The sequence below is a fragment of the Bos mutus genome, chromosome 18, assembly GCF_027580195.1.
Source record: "Bos mutus isolate GX-2022 chromosome 18, NWIPB_WYAK_1.1, whole genome shotgun sequence".
NCBI classification, from domain to species: Eukaryota; Metazoa; Chordata; class Mammalia; order Artiodactyla; family Bovidae; genus Bos; species Bos mutus.
The window spans coordinates 10301119-10321868 of record NC_091634.1 but is presented as its reverse complement, the minus strand read 5'-3'; the positions used below and the strand labels follow the sequence as shown (position 1 = coordinate 10321868).

General features: G+C 51.1%; 1 protein-coding gene and 1 pseudogene across 3 annotated transcripts in view; both read left to right on the top strand.

Annotated features, from left to right (window-relative positions):
• The first annotated feature begins 6354 nt into the window (after positions 1 to 6354).
• The window catches only part of NECTIN2 (nectin cell adhesion molecule 2), a 34121-nt gene continuing 19725 nt past the window's right edge, over positions 6355 to 20750 (top strand). The window contains exons 1-2 of one of the 3 annotated variants that reach the window (XM_005900305.3): positions 6355 to 6667; positions 20040 to 20435. In XM_005900305.3, coding sequence (XP_005900367.2) covers positions 6577 to 6667; positions 20040 to 20435 — 487 coding nt within the window. In that variant the 5' untranslated portion in view covers positions 6355 to 6576. The remainder of the gene's footprint in view (positions 6668 to 20039; positions 20436 to 20750) is intronic. The other 2 variants (XM_070387551.1, XM_070387552.1) reach the window with 2 other exon arrangements.
• LOC138991757 (large ribosomal subunit protein eL15-like) lies at positions 15419 to 18582 on the top strand (annotated as a pseudogene).

Sequence of the window (20750 nt, the reverse complement as noted above, 5' to 3'; positions counted from 1 at the left end):
CTGTGGCCGTGGGGAGTTGAAGAGATGCTATGGGAGCCTCCTCGCAGGCAACTGAGCAAATGCTCAGAGATTTCCAGAACGGAAGAGCTCACACTGGCTGAATTAAGGTGCTCAAATCCCATGATTTATTGAGTCAGATTAAAACAAACAGGAAGGACTTCCTGGTGGTCCGGTGGTTAAGACTCCACCTTCCAACACAGGGGTCAGGGTTCAGTGCTTGGTTGGGAAACAAAGATTCCCATTGGGTGTGGCCAAAAGATTAGAAATAAATAAATGTATAAACAAATGTGAGAAACAAGAGAGGTGGGGCAGGTTAACACACTGAGATGGGGAACAAACGATCCAAGTTCTGCCGCCTGAGCTTGAGGGTTCACGGGGCTCCGTTGTCCTCCTGTGTGGTGTGGTCTCCACGCCCAGAGTCCAGGGGCAGCAGGGAGGATCCACATCCGGAAGTTCCCAGGGCTGCGTGGGGGCAAATGCATGCAGCCACACCTGCGGGTGGAGCAAAACATGCCTCCTGGCCTTGGCTCTCACCTGCATGACGTGAGCACAGGACTCACCAAGCAGAGCGAGAGTCCTCAGGAGTCACCTTAAGGACTCTCGCATAAGTGAAATGAAAGTGTCAGTCAGTCAGTCGTGTCCAACTCTTTGTAACCTCACGGACTGTAGCCCACCAGGCTCCTCTGTCCATGGGATTCTCCAGGCAAGAATACTGGAGTAGCTAGTCATTCCCTTCTCCAGGGAATCTTTCCGACCTAGGAATCGAACCGGGTCTCTTGCATTGCAGGTGGTTTCTTTACTGTCTGAGCCACCAGGGAAGCCCAAGGACTCTCAGATACTTGAGGCTTCATCAATCTTTCCATCCTTCCCACGGACGTTCAGCTCACATTTTTTTTATCGAAGTATAGTTGACTTAGAATGTTGTGTTAGTTTCCGATGTACAGCACAGTGATTCAGTTTTACATATATAGACAGTCTTTTTCGTATTCTTTTCCATTAGGATTTATCACAGAATATTGAATAGAGTTCCCTGTGTTATACAGTAGGACCTTGTTGTTTATCCATCCTGTATATAATAGTTTGCATCTGCTACCCCAATCTCCCAATCCTTCCCTCCCTCACCCAGAATGGAATATCCTTTTTTAAAAATACAGCAGACACACAGAGAAATCATAGAATGATTGGGAGAATTTGATAACTGTGAAAAGTGTTTAATGCAAAGCCTGGCACAGAGCATGTGTTCAGTATGTGTTTAGTATTGTTATTATTATCACTCATGGAAAATGGAGGGACAGAAAGAAAAGCAAGAAAGGGACCAGGTGGAGAGAGATACCTCATTAAGGGCAGATGATGGCTGGGGGAGGGGAGAGAGGGAACCCCAGGGAGAAAGCGATGCTCCGCCCAGCACCTGGTCCCCAAATTAATGACGGGAGGGTCTTGGCCTGCCTCCCAAGAGGGCATACATTTGCATAAGATCCCTCATCTGCATGGCATTCCAGGCAATTTGCATACAGATGGCAGCCTGTGCCCTGCTTAGTCTGATCCCTCCTCCCACCTTGGCCAAGGGTCTGGGGGAAGGGGCAGCAGGTGTGGGGGGTGATGAACCACCATGATCTGGGGCTCCAGGAAGTAAAGGCAAATTCAGAATAGACTCCCCTTGCTCCTCAACCTTCTGTGGCTCCCTTTTGCTCTCAGGACCATGAGGCACCCTTCACCTGGCATTCAGGACAGGCTAAGATGTCACCCCTCACATATACCCACTGCCCCGTCTCTCACATCTTGTGCCTTTGCGAATTTACTATTCTCCCACCTGGAATGTCCTCTCTCATTTCCAACACTGTAACAAAGCTTGCCTCTCCTTCAAAGCCAGGACATCTTTAAGATTTCTGACAAATTTTCCCTAGTGACGCAGACAGTAAAGAATCTGCCTGCAGTGCAGGAGATCTGGGTTTGATCCCTGAGTCTGGAAGGTCTCCTGGAGAAGGAAATAGCAACCCACTCCAGTGTTCTTGACTAGGAAATCCCATGGACAGAGAAGCCTGGCAGGCTACAGTCCATGGGGTTGCAAAGAGTCAGACACGACTGAACAACTAACAACACTCCTTGTCCTTGGAACTTTACTGGAATTTGTGCCACCTCTGGACTCATACAGATTTTATTAGTAAAAATGTGTTTTGTTGCAAATGACAAAAAAAAAAAAAAAAGAAACTGAAGTAAAAAAAAGTTGTGTAAATGAAAAGGGAAAATTATTCATTCATATAACCAGGAAGGTCAAAGACTGACTACTTTCAGGCATAGCTGGATCCAGGGGCTTAAATAGTCTCATCAGAAAGCTGGCCTGTTCCATTTCTCAGCTCTCCTGTCCTCCATACACAGGCAGTTTCTTTTATCTCTGGAGGCACCTAGAGAACCAGTGTTTTGCCAGTTTAGTAACCCTCATCAAAAGAGGTGTCCCTTCCCTATTAGTTCAAGCAAACATCTCAGGGCTAATTCTCATTGGTCAGGAATGAGTCCCACCCCCATCCCTGAACCAATCCCTGAGGCCAGGGGACCCAATGCTCTGATTGGCCAGGACTGGGCCAGGCTCGCTCTGAACCATAAGGGCTTAGTATGGAAGAGGTTTTGTTACTGTTCAGTCGCTCATTCATGTCCAACTCTTTTCAACTCCATGGACTACAGTACGCCAGGCTTCCCTGTCCTTTACTATCTCCTGGAGTTTTCTCAGATTCATGTCCATTGAGTCGATGATGCCATCCAACCATATCATTCTCTGTTGCCCCCTTCTCCTCCAGCCCTCAATCTTTCCCAGCATCAGGGTCTTTTCCAATGAGTTGGCTCTTCGCATCAGGTGGCCAAAGTATTGGAGCTTTAGCTTCAGCATCAGTCCTTCCAGTGAATATTCAGGGTTGGTTTCCTTTAATGGACTTCCCTGTTAGCACTAGTGGTTAAAAATCTGCCTGCCAATGCAGCAGACATAAGAGATGCAGGTTCAAAACCTGGGTTGGGAAGATGCCCTGGAAGAGGGCTTGGCAACCCACTCCAGTATTCATGTCTGAAGAACCCCATGGACAGAGGAGCCTGGCAGGCTACAGTCCATAGGGTCGCAAAGAGTCGGACACAACTGAAGCGACTTAGCACACATTTCCTTTAGGACTGACTGGTTAAAGGGCAGGTAAAATATAATACTTAGCATCAACTCCCTAGCTCCGTCAGGAAGCCTTTGGCTCTGTACCCCTACCTCCTAGTGGTTATGACTCTTCAGTAAAGTGTCACCTCTGAGACTCCTTGACGCTGGAAGTCAACTCCCCAGGTATGAGACTCACCCAGTCATCTGTCAACAAACACACAAGGGAGTGCTCAGGTTTATCCAAGTCCCCTTATGTATGTGACTAGGGGCATGAAATTCCAGCCTACTGGGGCTTACCTCCTGGGCTCACCCCAGCTCACAAAGAAGAGCCAGGAGACAGTTGAGCATACTCCTTGACAGGCTTGGAGAAGAGTGGGTGCTAAGGAGGGGACTTCCTGGAGAAACTCTCCCTGGGGACTGGTTATTTTGTCCAAGCGAGGAATGGGGGAAGGGGGCAGAATTTCACAAAGCAAATCAGTAACAAAGTTGGCACTAACCCCAGAGATCCTGGCCCTCTAGTCTGGCCCCAGACTGGGGAGAGAAGGACAGAGAGTTCTAGAGAGAATTTACTATGCACCTATGGTCGTTCTCCTTTATCTAGGGGATACATTCCAAGACCCCAGTGGATGTGTGGATCGTACTGAACCCTACATATACAGTGTTTGTTTGTTTTTTTTTTTCTATATACACATCCCTGTGACAAACTTTCATCTGTAAATAAGGCACAGCAAGAGAATGTCCAAATTGCCAGCATCACTACTCTTGTGCTTTGAGCCATTATTAAATAAAATGAGGGTTATTTGGACATCAGCCCCATGACACCACTGCAGTCCATCTGATAATGCAACCGGCTACTAAGTGACTCAGAGGCAGGTAGTGTATAAGCACTGGATAGAGGGATGATTTATGTTTAGGGCTCGAGACTCCATCATGCCTCTCAGAATGGTTAAAAAACGATGAATTTTTATTTCTGGAATTTTCCATTTGATATTTTTGGACTGGGGTTGACACGGGGTAACTGAAACCGCAGATAAGGGGGGGTGATGACTGTATTTGTCCAGCTGACCTCATGCCAGGCTGAGAGACACACCATGGGAAGGTCCTAGCCTGCTACTTCCTTGCTGGGAGGCATGGGGGCAGATAATCACTCTATGCTCTGTGTGTTTTTCAGAGAAATGGGGATCGTGAAATCTCCCTTCGTGTGATTTTTGTATGGAATTAACTGACAAGTGGGCATCTCTGGTGGCTCAGCTGGTAAAGAATCTGCCTGCAATGCAGGAGACCCAGGTTCAACTCCTGGGTTGGGAAGATCCCCTGGAGAAGGAAATGGCAACCCACTCCAGTATTCGCCCGGAGAATCCCATTGTCAGAGGAGCCTGGCGGGCTACAGTCCATGGGGTCGCAGGAGTCAGACACGACTTAGCGACTAAACTACCACCAACTGACAAGTAGCCAACTCTTTGACTTTGGATCCAGTCACTTCTTTCTTTGTGCCTCAGTTTCCTCATCACATAGGGTGCTGTGGGGGGTTATTTGAGATAATACAGCGCATTTGGATTAGCACCCGGCACATAGTCAGTGCTAAATACATTTATTAACAGGATTATTACCAAGATGTGAATGCCAGTCAATCACAGTCTCCACTACTTAAGATCTTGCACTTCTGGGTAGGAAAACTCAGGTGTGTGGCAGGTGGGAAGGGAGGGCAAGTCTATGGGGGTCCTCTTGGTTGGGCACGAAGCATCAGCCCCCAGCTGATCAGCTCCTTTTTCGAGGAACTGGAACCAAGGGATTTCAAGCGCTCAACGGCATCGTCTCCCTCAGCCTCCTGCTTGCCGCCCTCGTCCCTACACGCTGGGCGGCCTCACCAGCTCCCCCGGGCAGTCCAAGGAATGTGAAGAGGTAGGTGGGGGAGGGGAGAAGCGGGAGCCGCCGGGGAGAGACAAAGGGGCCGAGTCAGAGCGAAAGACACAAAGACGCGAGGAGGTTGGGAAGATAGGAGAAGTGGGACAAGGACACGGGGAGGGACTAGTCAAGTCTGGAGGCCCGACCTAGCCCAACCCCGCAGGGCCAGCCGACCGCTGGGAGCGGTCTGTGCTGCCCCCTGGCGGAAGGCTGCAGTAAGGAGATGGTGCGGACCAGATGCAGGAGCAGCGGGCTGCGGGATGGAGAGAGGTCAAGAGAGACGCAGAGAGAAACCAGAGACACTGAAAGAAACACAGAAACGCACCGAGAAACACAGGGACAGAGAAAGACACAGAGATAGAAACCCACAGAGTGACAGGGGTCAGGACAGACACAGATGCAGGGAGCGAGAGAGACAGAGCCAGAGTCAAAGGGATGAAAAAAGACAAGAACCAAGTGACACAGAGACAGTGATAGGAAGACCACCAGGAAGAAAGAGACCAGAAACACGATGCGACACCGAAACGTGAAAACTGAAAGACCCAGAGATAAACACAGGGACGGAAAAAGAGGCAGAGAGACTCACAAAGACAGAGACACTAAAAGACAGGAATCTAAAAAGACACGACGCGGTGACTCCTAAACTCTCAGGCAGAGATTAGAAAGAGATGAGGATAGGCTGAGAATGCGGACAGACCTGACAAGACAGTGAGCACGGGGCGAGAACTGGGGAAGACGCCAGGCGGCGAAGGGGGTGGAGTCTCAATATGTGGGCGGGGCTCCAGAGGGGCGGGTCTATAGGAAACCACGTGCCTCACGCATGTGTGTCCAGATGGCCCTATCCAATACTAAAGGGGGCGGGGCAGAGGCCTGGACAAACTGAACTCCTGAGGGGCAGGGGAGACTACGGGGAGAACGAATGGGTAGGGCCAAGCCTGAAGGCGGGACTTCGTGGAGGCGGAGACAGTCGGAAGCGCGGTACTTGCCCCATTAGACTGGGGGCGGGGCTCGAGGGCAATTTAGGTGTAAAGGGGCGTGGCTATAGCGCTAAGGGGCGGGGTTTGCCTGGAGAGGGCAAAGAGAGAATTCTGGGGCATGCAGGCCGGCGATCAGAGAGTCCTGGGAGGGACGAAATTAGAATCCTGGGGAGCAGCGGGTGTAGAATCCTGGGAAGGGGAGGGAGAGGAATGCTGGGGGGGCGGGGCAAGCGTAGAATCCTGGGCAGAGACAGACATGGAATCCCAGGAGGGGGCGGGGTCTGACCTGCCTGAGGGGGCGTGGCCGGAGCCAGATCGGCTCCGCGAGGAGGGGAGGAAGGGGGTGGATCCTGTGACGTCAAGTAGTCCGAAGCCAGAAAGAATCTAAGGGCCAGGGGCGCGGAGCCCGAGAACCGGACCTCGGCAGTAGAGCCGAGAAAGCCGAGCGCCGCGGGAACCGGCCGGCAGCCGAAGCCACTCAGGCACCTACTCGTCTGCCCAGTCGATTGGCGCACGCAGAGTGGCCCTCAGGCCCCTGCCCGGGCCCAGTCCCTCCCCGGGACCCCCATGGCCCGGGCCGCAGCCCTCCGGCCGTTGAGATTGTCGCCGCCGACGCTGCCTCTACTGCCGTTGCTGCTGCTCCTGCTCCGGGAAACCGGTGAGAGAACGCAGACGCCTACCCGCCGCGCGCGAAACCATCCTTTTCCCTACCCCCAGCAGGAGGGTCGCTACGATCAGGCGAGACTACCCCCATCTTTCCTTCTCTCAGAGTTGGGAGTCTGAGGCCCGGGGAGAATTGAGGGCAGGGAGCCAGATGTCTTCAGAGGGGCGGGCGGGGAGCTCGGACTTTGGGCCCCTTACAGGGCCAAGAATGATAATTCGGACGACCTGGGGAAGGGCTTAAGGGCTCCAACCCCGGGCCCCAGGGTGCTGAAGGCTCTGACTCCTGGGCCCAGAAAACAAGGAACTCCTGAGCCCCAGAAAAAATAGGGGCTGAGGGCTCTATCTCTTGGGTCCCAAGGAAAATGAAGGCTAGAGGCTCCGTCTACCGGGGTCCTGGTAGGAACTGGAGTCAGGAAGGGCTCGAACTTGTGGGTTCCAGATTGTGAGCAGGGTTCTCTGTCTGTCTCTAGGGTCCCAGACAGAACTGGGGGGAGAGGAGGCCAAAAGGCCCTGTCTCCTGGGCTCCAGGTTTAATTGTGGGCATTGGAATGTCCTGGAATTCAGATATAAATGTGGGTAGGAACCCTGTCTCTTGGGTTCTAGATCTGATGAAGAGCCAGAGGCCCTGTCTGAAAGCTGGAGGCTCGGTCGGTCTGTGTCCCGCGTAGACTAAGGAGGCAGAGTCCCGCCGTCTGGGACCTTTCCCGTTCCTTGTGAGCGATCGGCGGGGACATCCCAGGGGAAGTTTTCCCGGTTTCACTTTCGTCGAGCCAGGGCAGGGCGGGGGCGGGAGCTCTCCTGGCTCCCCGTTCCGGATTCCCGGTTTCGGGGACTTCATCTCTCCTCTCGTCGCGCCTTTGTCCTCAGAGCCGCAGCGGGAGGTGGACGTGAGGAGACGCCGCCCTAATCCGCGGTCTCTCCCTCCGCTGTGCCCACTTCCCCGCCCCCCTCCCCGACTCCTGCTGTTTGCCCCACCTCCCCTAGGGGAGGGGTGCATCCCCAGGAGAGGGAGGGGCTGCGAGGAAACAGGTGAGGGAGGCTCTCGCCCTGCCCCTTTGCAGGTGACCCGGTTGTTTATTCCCAGCTAGAAACTCACGATAGATACTGGAGTTTCACAAACGTTTGCCAGAAAGTGCGAGGGAGCTCGCGGGAGCCCTAGATCTTTTCTTCCCCCAGCCTGTCTCTGAATGGTCTCCCAGTTTGGACCCAGAGCAGGGGCACAGACTTTTCCTTCCGGCTGTTTCTCCCTCTGCGTCAGAAACAGTGAGATAAAATCAGTGCGTGATCTCGCAGAAGGCTCTCAGTCGCCCTAAGGGACAGGTCCAGTCCCTGTTCCCATTCAACAGATGAGGAAACAGAGGCTTAGAAAGGACAAGCCACTTTCCCAGCATCCTCAGCCAGTTTTCAGACTTCAGAGCCTTTCTTGGCTCTGCCCTACCTGGTGGGCTCCGGAAAGTGCCTCTGAGCCTCCATTCCCTTCTTTGGAAAACTGAGATAACAGTTCCATCCCAGCAGGGACACTGGGGTTGGGGGGGAGGGCCGGTTCAGAGATCCCACTGATCCTCGGAGGAAGCTCTTAGCGCCTGAGGAGGAGAGCGTCCCCCTTCCCCACACTCCGTCCTTGAGCCTTTGTGCCCTGCTCTCTCTCATCTCTGCCTCTTTCCTTCCCTCCTTCCCTTCCTCCTCTTCTCCGTCTCTTCCTCCCCTCCTTCCCTTCCTCCCCTCCTTCCCTCAGTTTCTCTCCCCCTCTTCCTCTCTCCATTTCTCACCCTCTCCCTGTCTGCTCCTCTGGCTCTCTAATCTCTCTCCAAGCTCTTTCTCTCCTCCTTTTTCACCCTCTCTCTCTCTCTCCTTTCCATCCGTCTCTGTTTCCCTGTCCCTGGCTCCTCTGACTTCCCCCTCCTTGGCCTCCGAGGAATGAGGGTGCACCACCTGGGCTTCTTGCCGGGCCAGCCCCCCTCCCCAGTCCTCCCGGCTTTCACTGCTCATCCATGTCAGCCAGGCAGCCCCACGTAGCAGAGGGGGATGGGAGGAGAGGGGACTGCCGGCCTGCTGTCTCTTCTCATTAGGGAAGGAGAACTGGACAGGGGAGAAGTAGGGGTGGGTCTGCCCACATCTTGGGGGGCAGTAGAGGGTCAAGAGGAATTCAGGGAGAGGCTGGAGATCCACACATGGGGACAGAAGCCAATAGAGGGAGGGTGTCAAACAAATTTAGGGACGGTGTCAGAGACACATGTAGAAATGGAACAGAGATGGGGGATGAAATCCAGCCACAGGGATGGGGGCAGAGAAGGTGGGGGGCAGGGCAAAGGGAGCTGGGAAGACATCTTGAGAAAAGCAGGAACAGCATAAAGAGACAGAGGTTTTGTGACAGTTGGGTGGGGGCCCAAAAGACCCCAGCCAGTCAGTGATGGTGATGCGATGACCCAGGGTGGTCAGAGCACAGGCCAACCTCAAGGCCTCAGCATGTGGGGGCCACGGAGGGTGGTAGACACCGGAGGGACAGGGAGTTGGGCAGGCTGGCTAGCTCCCCTGCCCCCACCAGGGACGCTGTTACATTTTTAATGTCCCAACGATGCTGAGAAATGGAGCAAGAGGAGGAGGAGAAAAGGGGACCCAGCAAGATGGCCCAGCGAAGAGGAAGTATGGCAGGGATGTGGAGAAACATGCAGAGATGGGGAGACCCAGGAGGCAGAGGGTCAGAGCCATGGAGAAACAGAGATCCTGAGAGACAGAGACCAGAAACCTGGAGAGATTAGAGACCCCAGGAATCGGTGCTGGGAGCCAGATCCCAGAGATGAGGAGACCCCCAGACCCAAAAGATCCAGACCTCAGATGTCGGAGTACAGAAGAAAGAGAATATGAGAACAGATAGGGTCTCTTGGGCCTGGTGAGAATGATCTGAAATTGATTGTGGTCATGGAGGCACAAATGTATGAATTTACTAAAAGTCATTGAACTAGACACTTTAAATGGGCGAATCATATGGTATGGGAATTGTATCTCAATAAAACTTTTAGAGAGAGAGAGACAGACGGACAGACACGGAGAGCAGAGACTAGGGACTCCTGGGAGACACAGAGGGGCAGACTGCGAACCCTAAGAACCAGAGACAGAGACACAAGAGATCAAAGAGACAGGACCTGCAAGAGGAGGGCCAGAGTCTCAGACACAGAAGTGTTTTGGTGTAAACTCGGCCTGGGCAGAGCGGTGGGGTGGGGTTCTGTCTGAGGGGCTCAGCCAGGAAGAACAGTCCTAGAGAGTCACCCCCAGAAGCATCAGACTCCACAGGGGAGACCTTCAGTAGGGGTGGAGTCCCTGCAGAAAGGCAGAAAATCACAGACCAGGGAGGGGAATGATGACCATCCTCCAAGCTGAGTGATGACCACCATCAGAGAGGTGGGCTGGGGAGGCAGGTGAGGATATGCAGACCCAGACAGCCCAATATCTTGGCTGCTTCTGCTCAACAACACCCGCCCCCTGCCTCTACCCCCCCCCCGCCCTCCCCCCGCCCCCCCCGCCCTCCCCCCGCGCCCCCCCCTCCACCCTCCACCAAACCGGCTCCTGGATGTCCGCTGTGGGGGTGGGCACCATGATTGATGCAATTAATTAACTATGGAGGTAGCTGAGGCAGCAGCTGAGGCTGGCACTCCAAGCATGCTGGCCTTCGAGGGCCAGCTGGCGTCCGCCACACTCTATGGTCAGAGGGCAGGTCTACGATACCTTGTAGGTCTGGAGAGGGTGAGCCAAGCTGGGAGGAGCCAGCCAGGCAGGCAGGAACCCAGGAGTCCAGGCCCCCAGCCCCTTCCTCTCAGCCCTGATTTCCCCTCCCCGGATCTCAGGGTCTCAGGCTTTGGGTCTCTGTCCCCACCCGCCCAAAGGATTCCCCTGGGCTCACACAATGCCCTGGGCTGCCCCTGCCCTGCCACCACAGGAAGCCTAGCATGCCAGGCCACAGGCAGGGGAAATGTGTCTGGGGACCCAGCTGACACCCCATGAAGCTGTCACCAGCCTGGCTCGCTGAGGAAAGCTGAGGGCGGCTGGTGTTCCCACGGCCACACCCTCCCCCACTGTGCTGCTGACCATGTTCTGGCCAAGGTCAGGGCACAGGCTCTCGCCCAACAGTGTCCTGGACGCTAGGGTCTGAACTCCAGGCCAACCTTCCTCCTGGCTTCATTTCTCCCGCCTCTGCCTGAAACGCAAAACATCTGGGCATCAGCCAATACACCTCGTTCCCCTCACCACCTACCCCTGCCCCACAGCCGGTCAGCCTCCATGTCCCAACCGTTCTAACTTCTGAATGTGTTTCCAATCCAGTTCATCCTCCATCCCCACTGCCCTGACCCCCGAAGCCTGGCCCCAGTCCATTCTGAGGGTTCTTTCTAAAGCACAAATCTAACCTTGTCCCTCCCCCTGCCTGTAACTCTCTATGGTTCCCTAGTGCCCCTAAAAAAAAGCCCAAACTCTAACTCAGCCTCAGCCTCTGTCATCTAATGCACTGTTGCTTCCCCATCTCCACCTCATTCATTCACTCAACACATTTTTGGAGCTCTGTAAGAGCTGTAAGTGTGCCGGGTACGCCTCTAGGCTCTGGGAATACAGCAGGAACCAAGGCTCAGATGATAGAGAATCTGCCTGCCAATGCAGGAGACCCGGGTTTGATCCCTGGGTCAGGAAGATCCCCTGGAGAAGGGAATGGCTACCCACTCCAGTATTCTTGCCCGGAGAATTCCACAGACAGAGAAGCCTGGCAGGCTACAGTCCATGGGATCACAAAGAGTTGGACATGACTGAGGGACTAACACTTTCAAGACAAAGATCCCTGCCCCGAGAACTAATGTTCTAGCAGGTAAAAGACATCAGGTGCAATGAGGAAAACGAAGCAGTGTCAAGGGAATTTCTGTTCTCATCATTAGGGTGGTCAGGGAACGCCCCAGAGCAAAGATCTGAAGGGAGCGAGGGAGGGGAAAGTATTCCAGGATGAGAGAACAGCAAGTGCAGAGGCCCTGAGGTGGGACTTGCCTGGCATGTCTGAGAAATGGTGAGGAGGATGGCGTGTCTGGAGCAGGGTGAGCCAAGGGGAGAGGGTGAGAGATGAGGTCAGAAAGAGCACGGGCACAGGTCACACAGGACCTTGTGGGCTGCTATAAAGACTTGAGCTTTTTTTATTTTCCGAGTGAGGAGAGAGCCATAGAAGAAGACCCTTCTCTGCGTGTGGGAACTGCAGGGGGCACCTGCAGCCCTTCATGGCAAGGGAGGGGGTGTGTGTCAGATGACCTAGGGGAGAGATGCCACTGGCTTAGACCAAGATACGGGTAATGCAGGGGTCAAACCTGGTCCACTTGAAGATATATTTTGAAGAAGAAGCTGATGGGATTTCCTGATGGATTGCAATGGGGGTTGAGAGAGAAAAAGTGGAGTCAGATATGACTCCAAAGCTTCCATCGTAAACCTTTTACTGAGGTGGAAAGACCGAAAAGATGGGCCATTAACCATATGGGGGCTGAACCATGCTATTCATTCATTCAAAATGAGGCATTTAGAATGGGAATCGTGGAGCCTTGGAATTTTAGAACCTCCTTCATTTCACATATATGGAGCATCTACCAGGAGCAGGTCTCTGTTGCAGGTCTCGAGTGTAACCCTGTGAACAAGACCAGGCAAAGAATTCCTGCCCTCCAGGAGCTCAGGAGGGTCATGAAAACCTGGTGTGTGAGATGGGGAAATGGGTTCGGGGTGAGGGGATGATGAGGGCCAGCTAGTCAGAAAGAGGAAGGGTGTATGGCCATCCAGGACAAAGTATTGGTGATAAAAGAAATTCCTGAGAAGCTTGCCCCACAAGAAGCTAAAAGTGGGGTTTTTTTTAATTTAATTAATTCATTTATTTCAGGCTTACCGACCAGAGATTGAACCCCTGCCCTCAGCAGTGAAACCACAGAGTCCTAACCACTAAGCTGCCAAGAAATCCCCAAAAGTGGGGTTTTTTTTTTCTTGTTGCTTTTTTTTTTTTAAATCTTCTGAAGCTACCAGGGCCACTTGAGTTGCAGGAGGACAACCTCCCTCAGAAGAGAGGTGTGAACCCCAGGCCACGACAGTGAAAGCCTGGGTCCTAACTACTGGGCAACCAGGGAACTCCCCAGAAGAGAGGCAACTGGCAGCCACAGGATTTCCTTAGGACAAGAAATCTGAGTCCCCAAAGGGACCCAGTGACCCAGGCAAGGTGTGGAGCTCCATGGGCTGGAGCTTGGCTTCCCTTGGGAAGGGTCTCCTCCTCCAGGAAGCCCTCCTGCCCTTCCCCTTGGCTGGGTCAGGCCCCTGCTTTAGGTCCTCCCCTCCAGCCCCAGCCCTGCCCCACCCCGCCACCGACTGTCTGTGCAATCTCTCCCCTCTCCTGGAATGTCAACTCCTGGAGGACTTATCTTGACACATCTGTGAAATGTACAGCCAGAACAGATCTTGATATTTATTCAACAGTTTTTTTTGTTTTTTGTTTTTTTCCCCCAACAGTATTGATTGAGCACCTACTATACCCATGCCCTGGTGTGGGCTCTAGGGATACAGTAAGCAACAAGATAGATAAATCCCGTCCTCAGGGACTGACTCTCTAGTACCTGGGGTCACCGTGTTGAGCAACTATTTGTTGCCCACTGGTTGGCACAGGCTGGAAAAGAATGGCTAGCAGGAAGGTTCTACCACTCAAGCCCTTGAAGTTCTCAATCTTTGCTTTAGTCAAGTTCTTCTCCAAGTGAAGAACCCTCAATGGTTCCCACTTACCTCAAGAAGAAAACTTAAACCCTCATCCCCACCCTTCGTCTCTTCTGCGCTCACACTGGCCTGGGTGTTTTTTCCCTGACTGAGTTCCCATCCCTCCTCACCCAGCTCAAAGGGGGCAGAGCCCTTGGGAACCCTTGTCCCATCCTCAGCGCCTCTGGGAGCCACGCAGGGTCCTGGCACCTTGAGGGAAGGGGGCGACCCTGCCTCAGCTCCACCCAACTGCTGCCCCCAGGGTCTCATATCCTGATTTTTGTCTGGATTTGACCTCCAGACCTTTCTGTGCTGCTAGGTCACTTCTGAAACTATGCTACCTGAGCCAAAAGTAACTGAGGGAGCTGGACTTGGTCGGTAGCATGTGGCTGTCTGCCCCTACTTGACTCACCTGCTGTGCCTGCCCTCTGAGGAACCTATGGGAGAAAATCATGTCATGGACTTGTCACCAGGGACCCTACAGGGTTGCTCAAACATTCCCATTTTACAGATGGAGGAAATCAGGCTCAAAACAAAGTCACCCGGGGACTTCCCTGGTGGTCCAGCGGCTGGGAGACTCCATGCTGCCAATGCAGAGGGCCCGGGTTTGATCCCTGGTCAGGGAACTAGATCCGACATGCTGCAATTGAGAGTTGCCATGTCACAGCTAAAGATCCCATGTGGCACAATGAAGATGGACGATTCCACATGCTGAAACCAGGGCCTGGTGCAGCCAAATAAATAAATATTTTTTAAAAAAAGTCACCCACCTAAGAGGGCACAGAGCCAGCAGGAAGCCCCCAGCCATCTGCTCCAGGGTCCCACACATGACACTCTGCAGTGTGGTCCCTCTGGAGGGGAGGATGCCCACATCTCAAGGTGGCCCCCCTGGGTTTGAGTTGCAAGATATATGTAGGGATTCCACGAGATGATATGTGTGTCACACGGCCTTGACTGATGGCTTCTTTTGAGCAGTGCCTAGGATGGGTCCTGCCTTCTCTTGGGGACCCTCTCACTAGGGTCACTGTTAATGTTCCCTGGATTCCTGTGGGAGGCCAGCCGCTGCACACATGCCTCCCCTCACATCTCGGTCAAGGGCAGCTTGGCATGGGCCTTTGCCTCGGAGCTGGGTGTCAAGGGCTACTTGTAATTATACTTAGCTGGTTATGTTTATTTACCAAGCACTGATCTTGCACTTCCTGGGGCCCTGTGTACTAAGTGCTCAACAAACATCCTTTAATCCTTAAACAGCAACCCCTAGGAGGTGGGCACCATTATTACCCTCCCCTTTACAGCTGAGGAAACTGGGGCACAGAGAGGTTAAACGACTTGTCCAACGTCACACAGCCAGTAAGTGGCAGAGCTAGGATTTGAAGGCACGCAGTCTGTGCTCTCAGTCCCCCATGCTTTACTGCCTTGCACGGTAAAAAAAAATTCGCCTTTTTTAAAAATAAATTATTAATGCATTCATTTGGCTGCGCTGGGTCATAGGGCTAGAGTTAGGGATGTGGCATGTGGGATCTAGTTCCCTGGCAAGGGATTGAACCTGGGCCCCTGCATTGGGAACATGAAGCCTTAGCCACGGGACCACCAGCGGAAGTTTCTGGAGAAACATTTATTTTTATGTTCGTTTTTATTAAAAGCCAGAAAACCAATGATGAGCTGAGAAATAAAAGCCATATATTCAGACAAAAACTGGCATGGAAATGTTCACTGTAGCTTTGTTCATAATCACCAAAAGGTGAATACAACTCAGCTGTCCATCAGCTGCTAAATGAATGAACGAAACATGGTCAGTCTGTACAGTGGAATATTACTGAGCCATAAAAAGGAACCGAAGCACTGATCCTCGTTACTGCCTGGGTACACCTTGAAAACACTGCCAAGTGAAAGACAGCAAACACAAAAGGCCACGTATTTTTTTATTTGATTTATGTGATATGCCCGGAAGAGGCCAGTCTCTAGACAGAAAGTAGATCACTGATTGTCAGTGACTGGGCAATGGGAGGTGCAACTGACTGTATGATTGTTACATGGATTTCTTTGGGGCATTATAACAATGTCCTAAACTTGATTATGGCGATGGATGCACAACTCCTGTGAATACATGAAAAGCCACTGACTCATACATTTTTAATGGATAAATGGGAATTAATCTCAATAAGGCTGTTAATAGAAAAAAAAAAAAAAAACAGGCTTAGAGGGTTGTAGGTTTTCTAGAAACAACTGTGCAGGAAAAAAAATGAAATATATACCCTTAAATTTTTTTTTAATTTCTTTTGGCATAGATTTGAGTTTTTGTTATTTTTGGAAAATTCTTTTTTCCCTCCAAACATTTGACAATGAAAAGTTTCCAACATACACGTGCAAGTTGGGAGAAAGGCCCAGCAGCCTCCCTCATCTCTGCCTCTAGACTTGACAGCGTGTCATATTCTGTCCTGTTTGCTTCATCACTTTACCATTTTGGGTTTTTTTTTTTTTGGATGAACATTTCAGATATGACATTTCCACCTTTTATCTTTCCCTTCTTTCTTCTTCTTGTTGGCTGTGCTGGGCAGCTTGTGGAATCTTAGTTCCCTAACCAGGGGTTGAACCTGGGCCCTCAGCAGTGAGAGAGCATAGCCTTAACCAGTGGATCGGAAACCAGGAAATTCTCATCCACCCTTCATCGTCTAAGGAAAAGAAATACTACATAAAAGAGATAACCAACAAGGACTCACTGCATAGCACAGGGAACTATACTCAATGTTTGTTAAACCTATAAGGAAAAGAATCTGAAGACAATTCTGAACGGCTGTGCTATACACCTAAAACTGACACATGGTAAATCAGTTATAGGACTTCCCCGGTGGTCCAGTGGTTAAGAATCCGCCTGCCAGGGAGAAAGGTTCGGTCCTTTTCGTCTGGCGGCAGCCATCAGGGTGAGTCGAAATGGGTGCGGACAAGTACATCCACGAGCTATGGAGGAAGAAGCAGTCAGACGTGATGCGCTTCCTACCCCGGGTGCGCTGCTGGCGGTACCACCCGCTCTTGCGCGCTGCACCGCGCCCCCCCCGCGCTGCACCTCCCCTATCCCCCCTAACACCCCTGCCCCGGCCCGATGAGGCCCGCAGGCTGGGATTCAAGGCCAAGCAAGGTTATGTCATATATCGGATTCGTGTGCGCCACGGTGGCTACAAACGCCCAGTTCCTAAGGGTGCCACTTTCGGCAAGCCTGTCTCCCATGGTGTCAACCAGCTCCAGTTTGCTCGAAGCCTTCAGTCTGCTGCGGAGGAGCGCGCTGGACGCCACCGTGGGGCCCTAAGGCTCCTGAATCCCTACTGGGTTGGTGAAGAGTCTACATACCAATTCTTTGAGGTTATCCTCATTGATCCATTCCATACAGCTATCAGAAGAAACCCTGACCCCTAGTGGACCACTAAACCAGTCCACAACCACGAGGAGATACGGGGGCTGACGTCTGCAGGCAGAAAGAGCCGCGGGCCAGGCAAGGGCTACGAGTTCCACCAAGCTATTGGTGGCTCTCGCTGTGCAGCTTGGAGAAGGTGCAGTACTCTCCAACTCCACCGCTACCGCTAATATAAGTAATGTTTGTCAAGTTCTTACCTAATAATTTAGGACGTTCTTGTCTGCTTAAAAGTGTTTTTTAATTTGTCTGTTGAAACTAGTTGTGTGCAGATTGCTTCATTGAATGCATTGTCAAATTATAAAAGTTAGGGACTTCCGCAGTGGTCCAGTGGTTAAGACCCTGTGCTTCCAATTCTGGGGGCACGCGTTTGATCCCTGGTCGGTCTGGAACTAAGACTCCACATGCTAAGACCTGGTACAGCCAAAAAAAAAAAAAAAAATTATGGAAGTTAAAGTGCAGTGATGCTCGAAGACTTTAAGTGATGGTGTAACCCGTTTCTAATAAGGGGAATGCCTTTGTTTTTGCTTTCTTAGGGAGTTGATATGTCCATGTTTAAAATGCTGTTTGGGCAATAGGTGTAAAGTTCTATAAAAGAGGAGTGCAGAAATTTCACCCTGTAGATTTGTTGATGCATGTGATGAGACCTGCAGCTTTACTGGGGTGATGCAATGCTCTGCAGTTCTATGGAGTTTGGCAGCTACAACGTTTTAAGTTGGATATTTCTTGGAAATGTGAAGGGTGTCCTGATCCTTTCTCAAGATCATATGCAGAAAAATAAAGTTGACTAGGGTCCATGTTTTAGGCTTAATCTGGTACTTCATTTATGTAACTGCTGCTTCTGAAAGGCAAAAAGTAATGCCACCATTTTTAAGAGAATTGAATAGACCTGTTGCAAGAGGGTTCTCACAAATGAATCAAATCCTGGTTTACCAAAATTAAATTGCCTTGGCCTCCATGGTACCACTGAAGTTCACATAAAGCTCCTGGTTCAGACTCTGGCATGTGTAGAATACTGAACTTCATGCAACATGGTTGTATTGACATTGGTGTTGATTAAAACGAATGGAAATTGAACATTAGATAAGTGAGAGGGAGTTATTAGCCCTGAGGTTTTAGGAGCTAATAACTCCTAGGATTTAGGATTGGGAGGCTGATGTTCATCAGATCCCTTTCAGGTGTAGGACGATAGTAAAAACTTATCAAAAAATTAAATGTTTTATCTGTAGTATTAGTTTGTGACCATCATGAACCACCTTAGGGGATGCAGGAAATAGGGGTGGTTATATTTAAAAGTATCATTGCTAAGTGTAATCAGTGTTCTCTAGGGTCAAGTCACTCCATTCTTAAAAGGCTACTGAGAAGGACTTCCCTTGGGGGTCCAGTGGCTAAGATTCTGTGCTCCCAATGCAGTGGGCCCAAGTTCGATCCCTGGTCAGGGAACTAGATGCCACATGCTGCAATGAAGATCAAAGATCCTGTGTGCTGCAACTAAGACCTGGAAACTAAATAAACAAATAAATAATAAGTATCTTTTTTAAAAAAAGGCTACTGAGAAAAATCATGTAGTTGGTGTCACTACAAGTTCAATTGGCTTCTGACTTTGTGCTGTCTACAGTTGTTCCCATCCCTGCTCAAACCACCCTCAAGAGCTTCACAGTTCCAGACTTGGCAGGCCACCAGTTGTGGCTGGGCTCACCACCTCATTCTGCTCGTTGCATCGTGTCTTCCTGTAGACTAGACTTCTGTTTCCCAGGGTGTGTTTGAACGTAGAAAATACGGAAGAGGAATTACCCCAGTTCTTGGTTTGCTGTCTCAATAGGTAGTTTAATTTTGAAATCTAATTACTGATTTTCTTGAACCAATTTTTCTTGTTTTTTTTTTTTTCCCCAAGGGTTTTTAAAAGGCCCACTTAAGTCATTTCCAGAAAACAGACTTGCAAAACCTTTTGAGATCCAAATTCCTTCCTACTCAAAAAATCTTAAACCATATTATTCTGTGTGTAGAGGTTGTTCAACTATATAATAATGGAATAAATGTCTATTAAACTGAAAATAAAAAAGAATCTGCCTGCCAATGCAGGAGACACAGGGTTCTATCCCTGATTTGGGAAGATTCCACACGCTGCAGAGCAACTAAGCCCAAGCACCACAACTACTTAAGCACAGACAAAAATTAAAGAAATAAATAAAATGTTAAAAATAAATCAATCAACTATACTTCAATAAGATAGGGAATTCCCTGGCAGTCCAGTGGTTAGGACTCAGCACTCTCAATGGGAAGCCCGGGCTCTATCCCAGGTAGGGGAACTAAGACACTAAAAGCTGTGTAGTGAAAAATGAAATAAAATAGGATATTTTTAAAGATTTTTGATTTAAGGACTACTTTGTGGTTATTCAGTTGCTAAGTCATGTCCCACTCTTTTCCCACCCCATGGACTATAACATGCCAGGCTGCTCCGTCCTCCACTGTCTCCCAGAGTTTGGTCAAATTCATGTCCATTGAATCAGTGATGCTACCTAACCATCTCATCCTTTGCCGCCCCCTTCTCCTTTTGCCTTCAGTCTTTCTCAGCATCAGGGTCTTTCCCAGTGAGTCAGCTCTTCACATCAGGTGGCCAAAAAGTATTGGAGCTTCAGCTTCAGCATCAGTCCTTGCAATGAATATGCAGGGTTGATTTTCTTTTTAAGATTGACTGGTTTGATCTCCTTGCTATCCAAAGGACTCTCAAGGGTCTTTTCGAGGACCACAATTCAAAAGCATCAATTCTTCGGCACTCAGCTTTCTTTATGCTCCAATTCTCACATCCATACATGACTACTGGAAAAACCATAGCTTTGACTCTCTACTGGCAAAGTGATGTCTCTGCAGATTAATATGCTGTCTAGGTTTGTCATATCTTTCTTTCCAAGGAGCAAGTGTCTTTTAATTTCATGGCTACATGAATACTACATAATCACAATTTATTCATCACACCGAAGATCATGAGCAGTAATTCCACAGCTAGCCCAGAACCCAAATGGCCCTAGTTTTCCTCAAACTGTCTTATCTGGCTGGCCTTTTGGGAACTGGGACAGCGTGAAGATGCCTGCATTACCCTGAGGTCTGCATTTCCAGGGTGGGGTGGAGGGGGCCCCCTCCCATGATGGCTCTGCCTGGCCCAGGGATTTCTAGGTACTTCCCCGACCCGACATCTCTCTCTCTCCTCTCTCCCCAGGAGCCCAGGATGTGCGAGTTCAGGTCGCCGCTGAGGTGCGGGGCAACCTGGGGGACACGGTAGAGCTGCCGTGCCACCTGCTGCCTTCAGCGCCTGAAATCCGAGTGTCCCAGGTGACGTGGCTGCGCCTGGACGCGCCCGAAGGCAAACAGAACGTGGCCATCTTCCACCCCCAGTATGGTCGCAGCTTCCCCAGCCCGAAGCCCGGCAAGGAGCGGCTGTCCTTCGTCAATACCGCGCCGAGCTCGGGGGCCGGGCAAGGCTCGGAGCTGGAGGTGCGGGACGCCACGCTGTCCCTCCGGGGGCTGACGGTGGAGGACGAGGGCAACTACACTTGCGAGTTTGCCACCTTTCCCAAGGGCACCAGTCGGGGAGTCACCTGGCTCAGAGTCATAGGTGAGCAGGGTGGGGGTGGGGGGCTGCGGCGAAGCGAGAGGGGGAGGGGTGCAATGCGCGAGCGCCCCCACGGGCCTGTTTCTGGGCTTTAGCTGGGAAATCGACCTACCTTGTCTGCGGTCATCAATTGGCTGGCCGTGATTCACTAAGCACCTGCTATTTGCCACCGGTAGTTCTGCAGGGAGGAGATACAGCCGGCAAGAAGCGTTCAGATGGTTGAGCCCCTACTCGATGGCAAACGCTGTGCCACGCTCTAGGGATGAAGCCCTTAGGAGAACAGAAGTCCCCGTTCTCCTGGAGCTTAGACTCCAATTA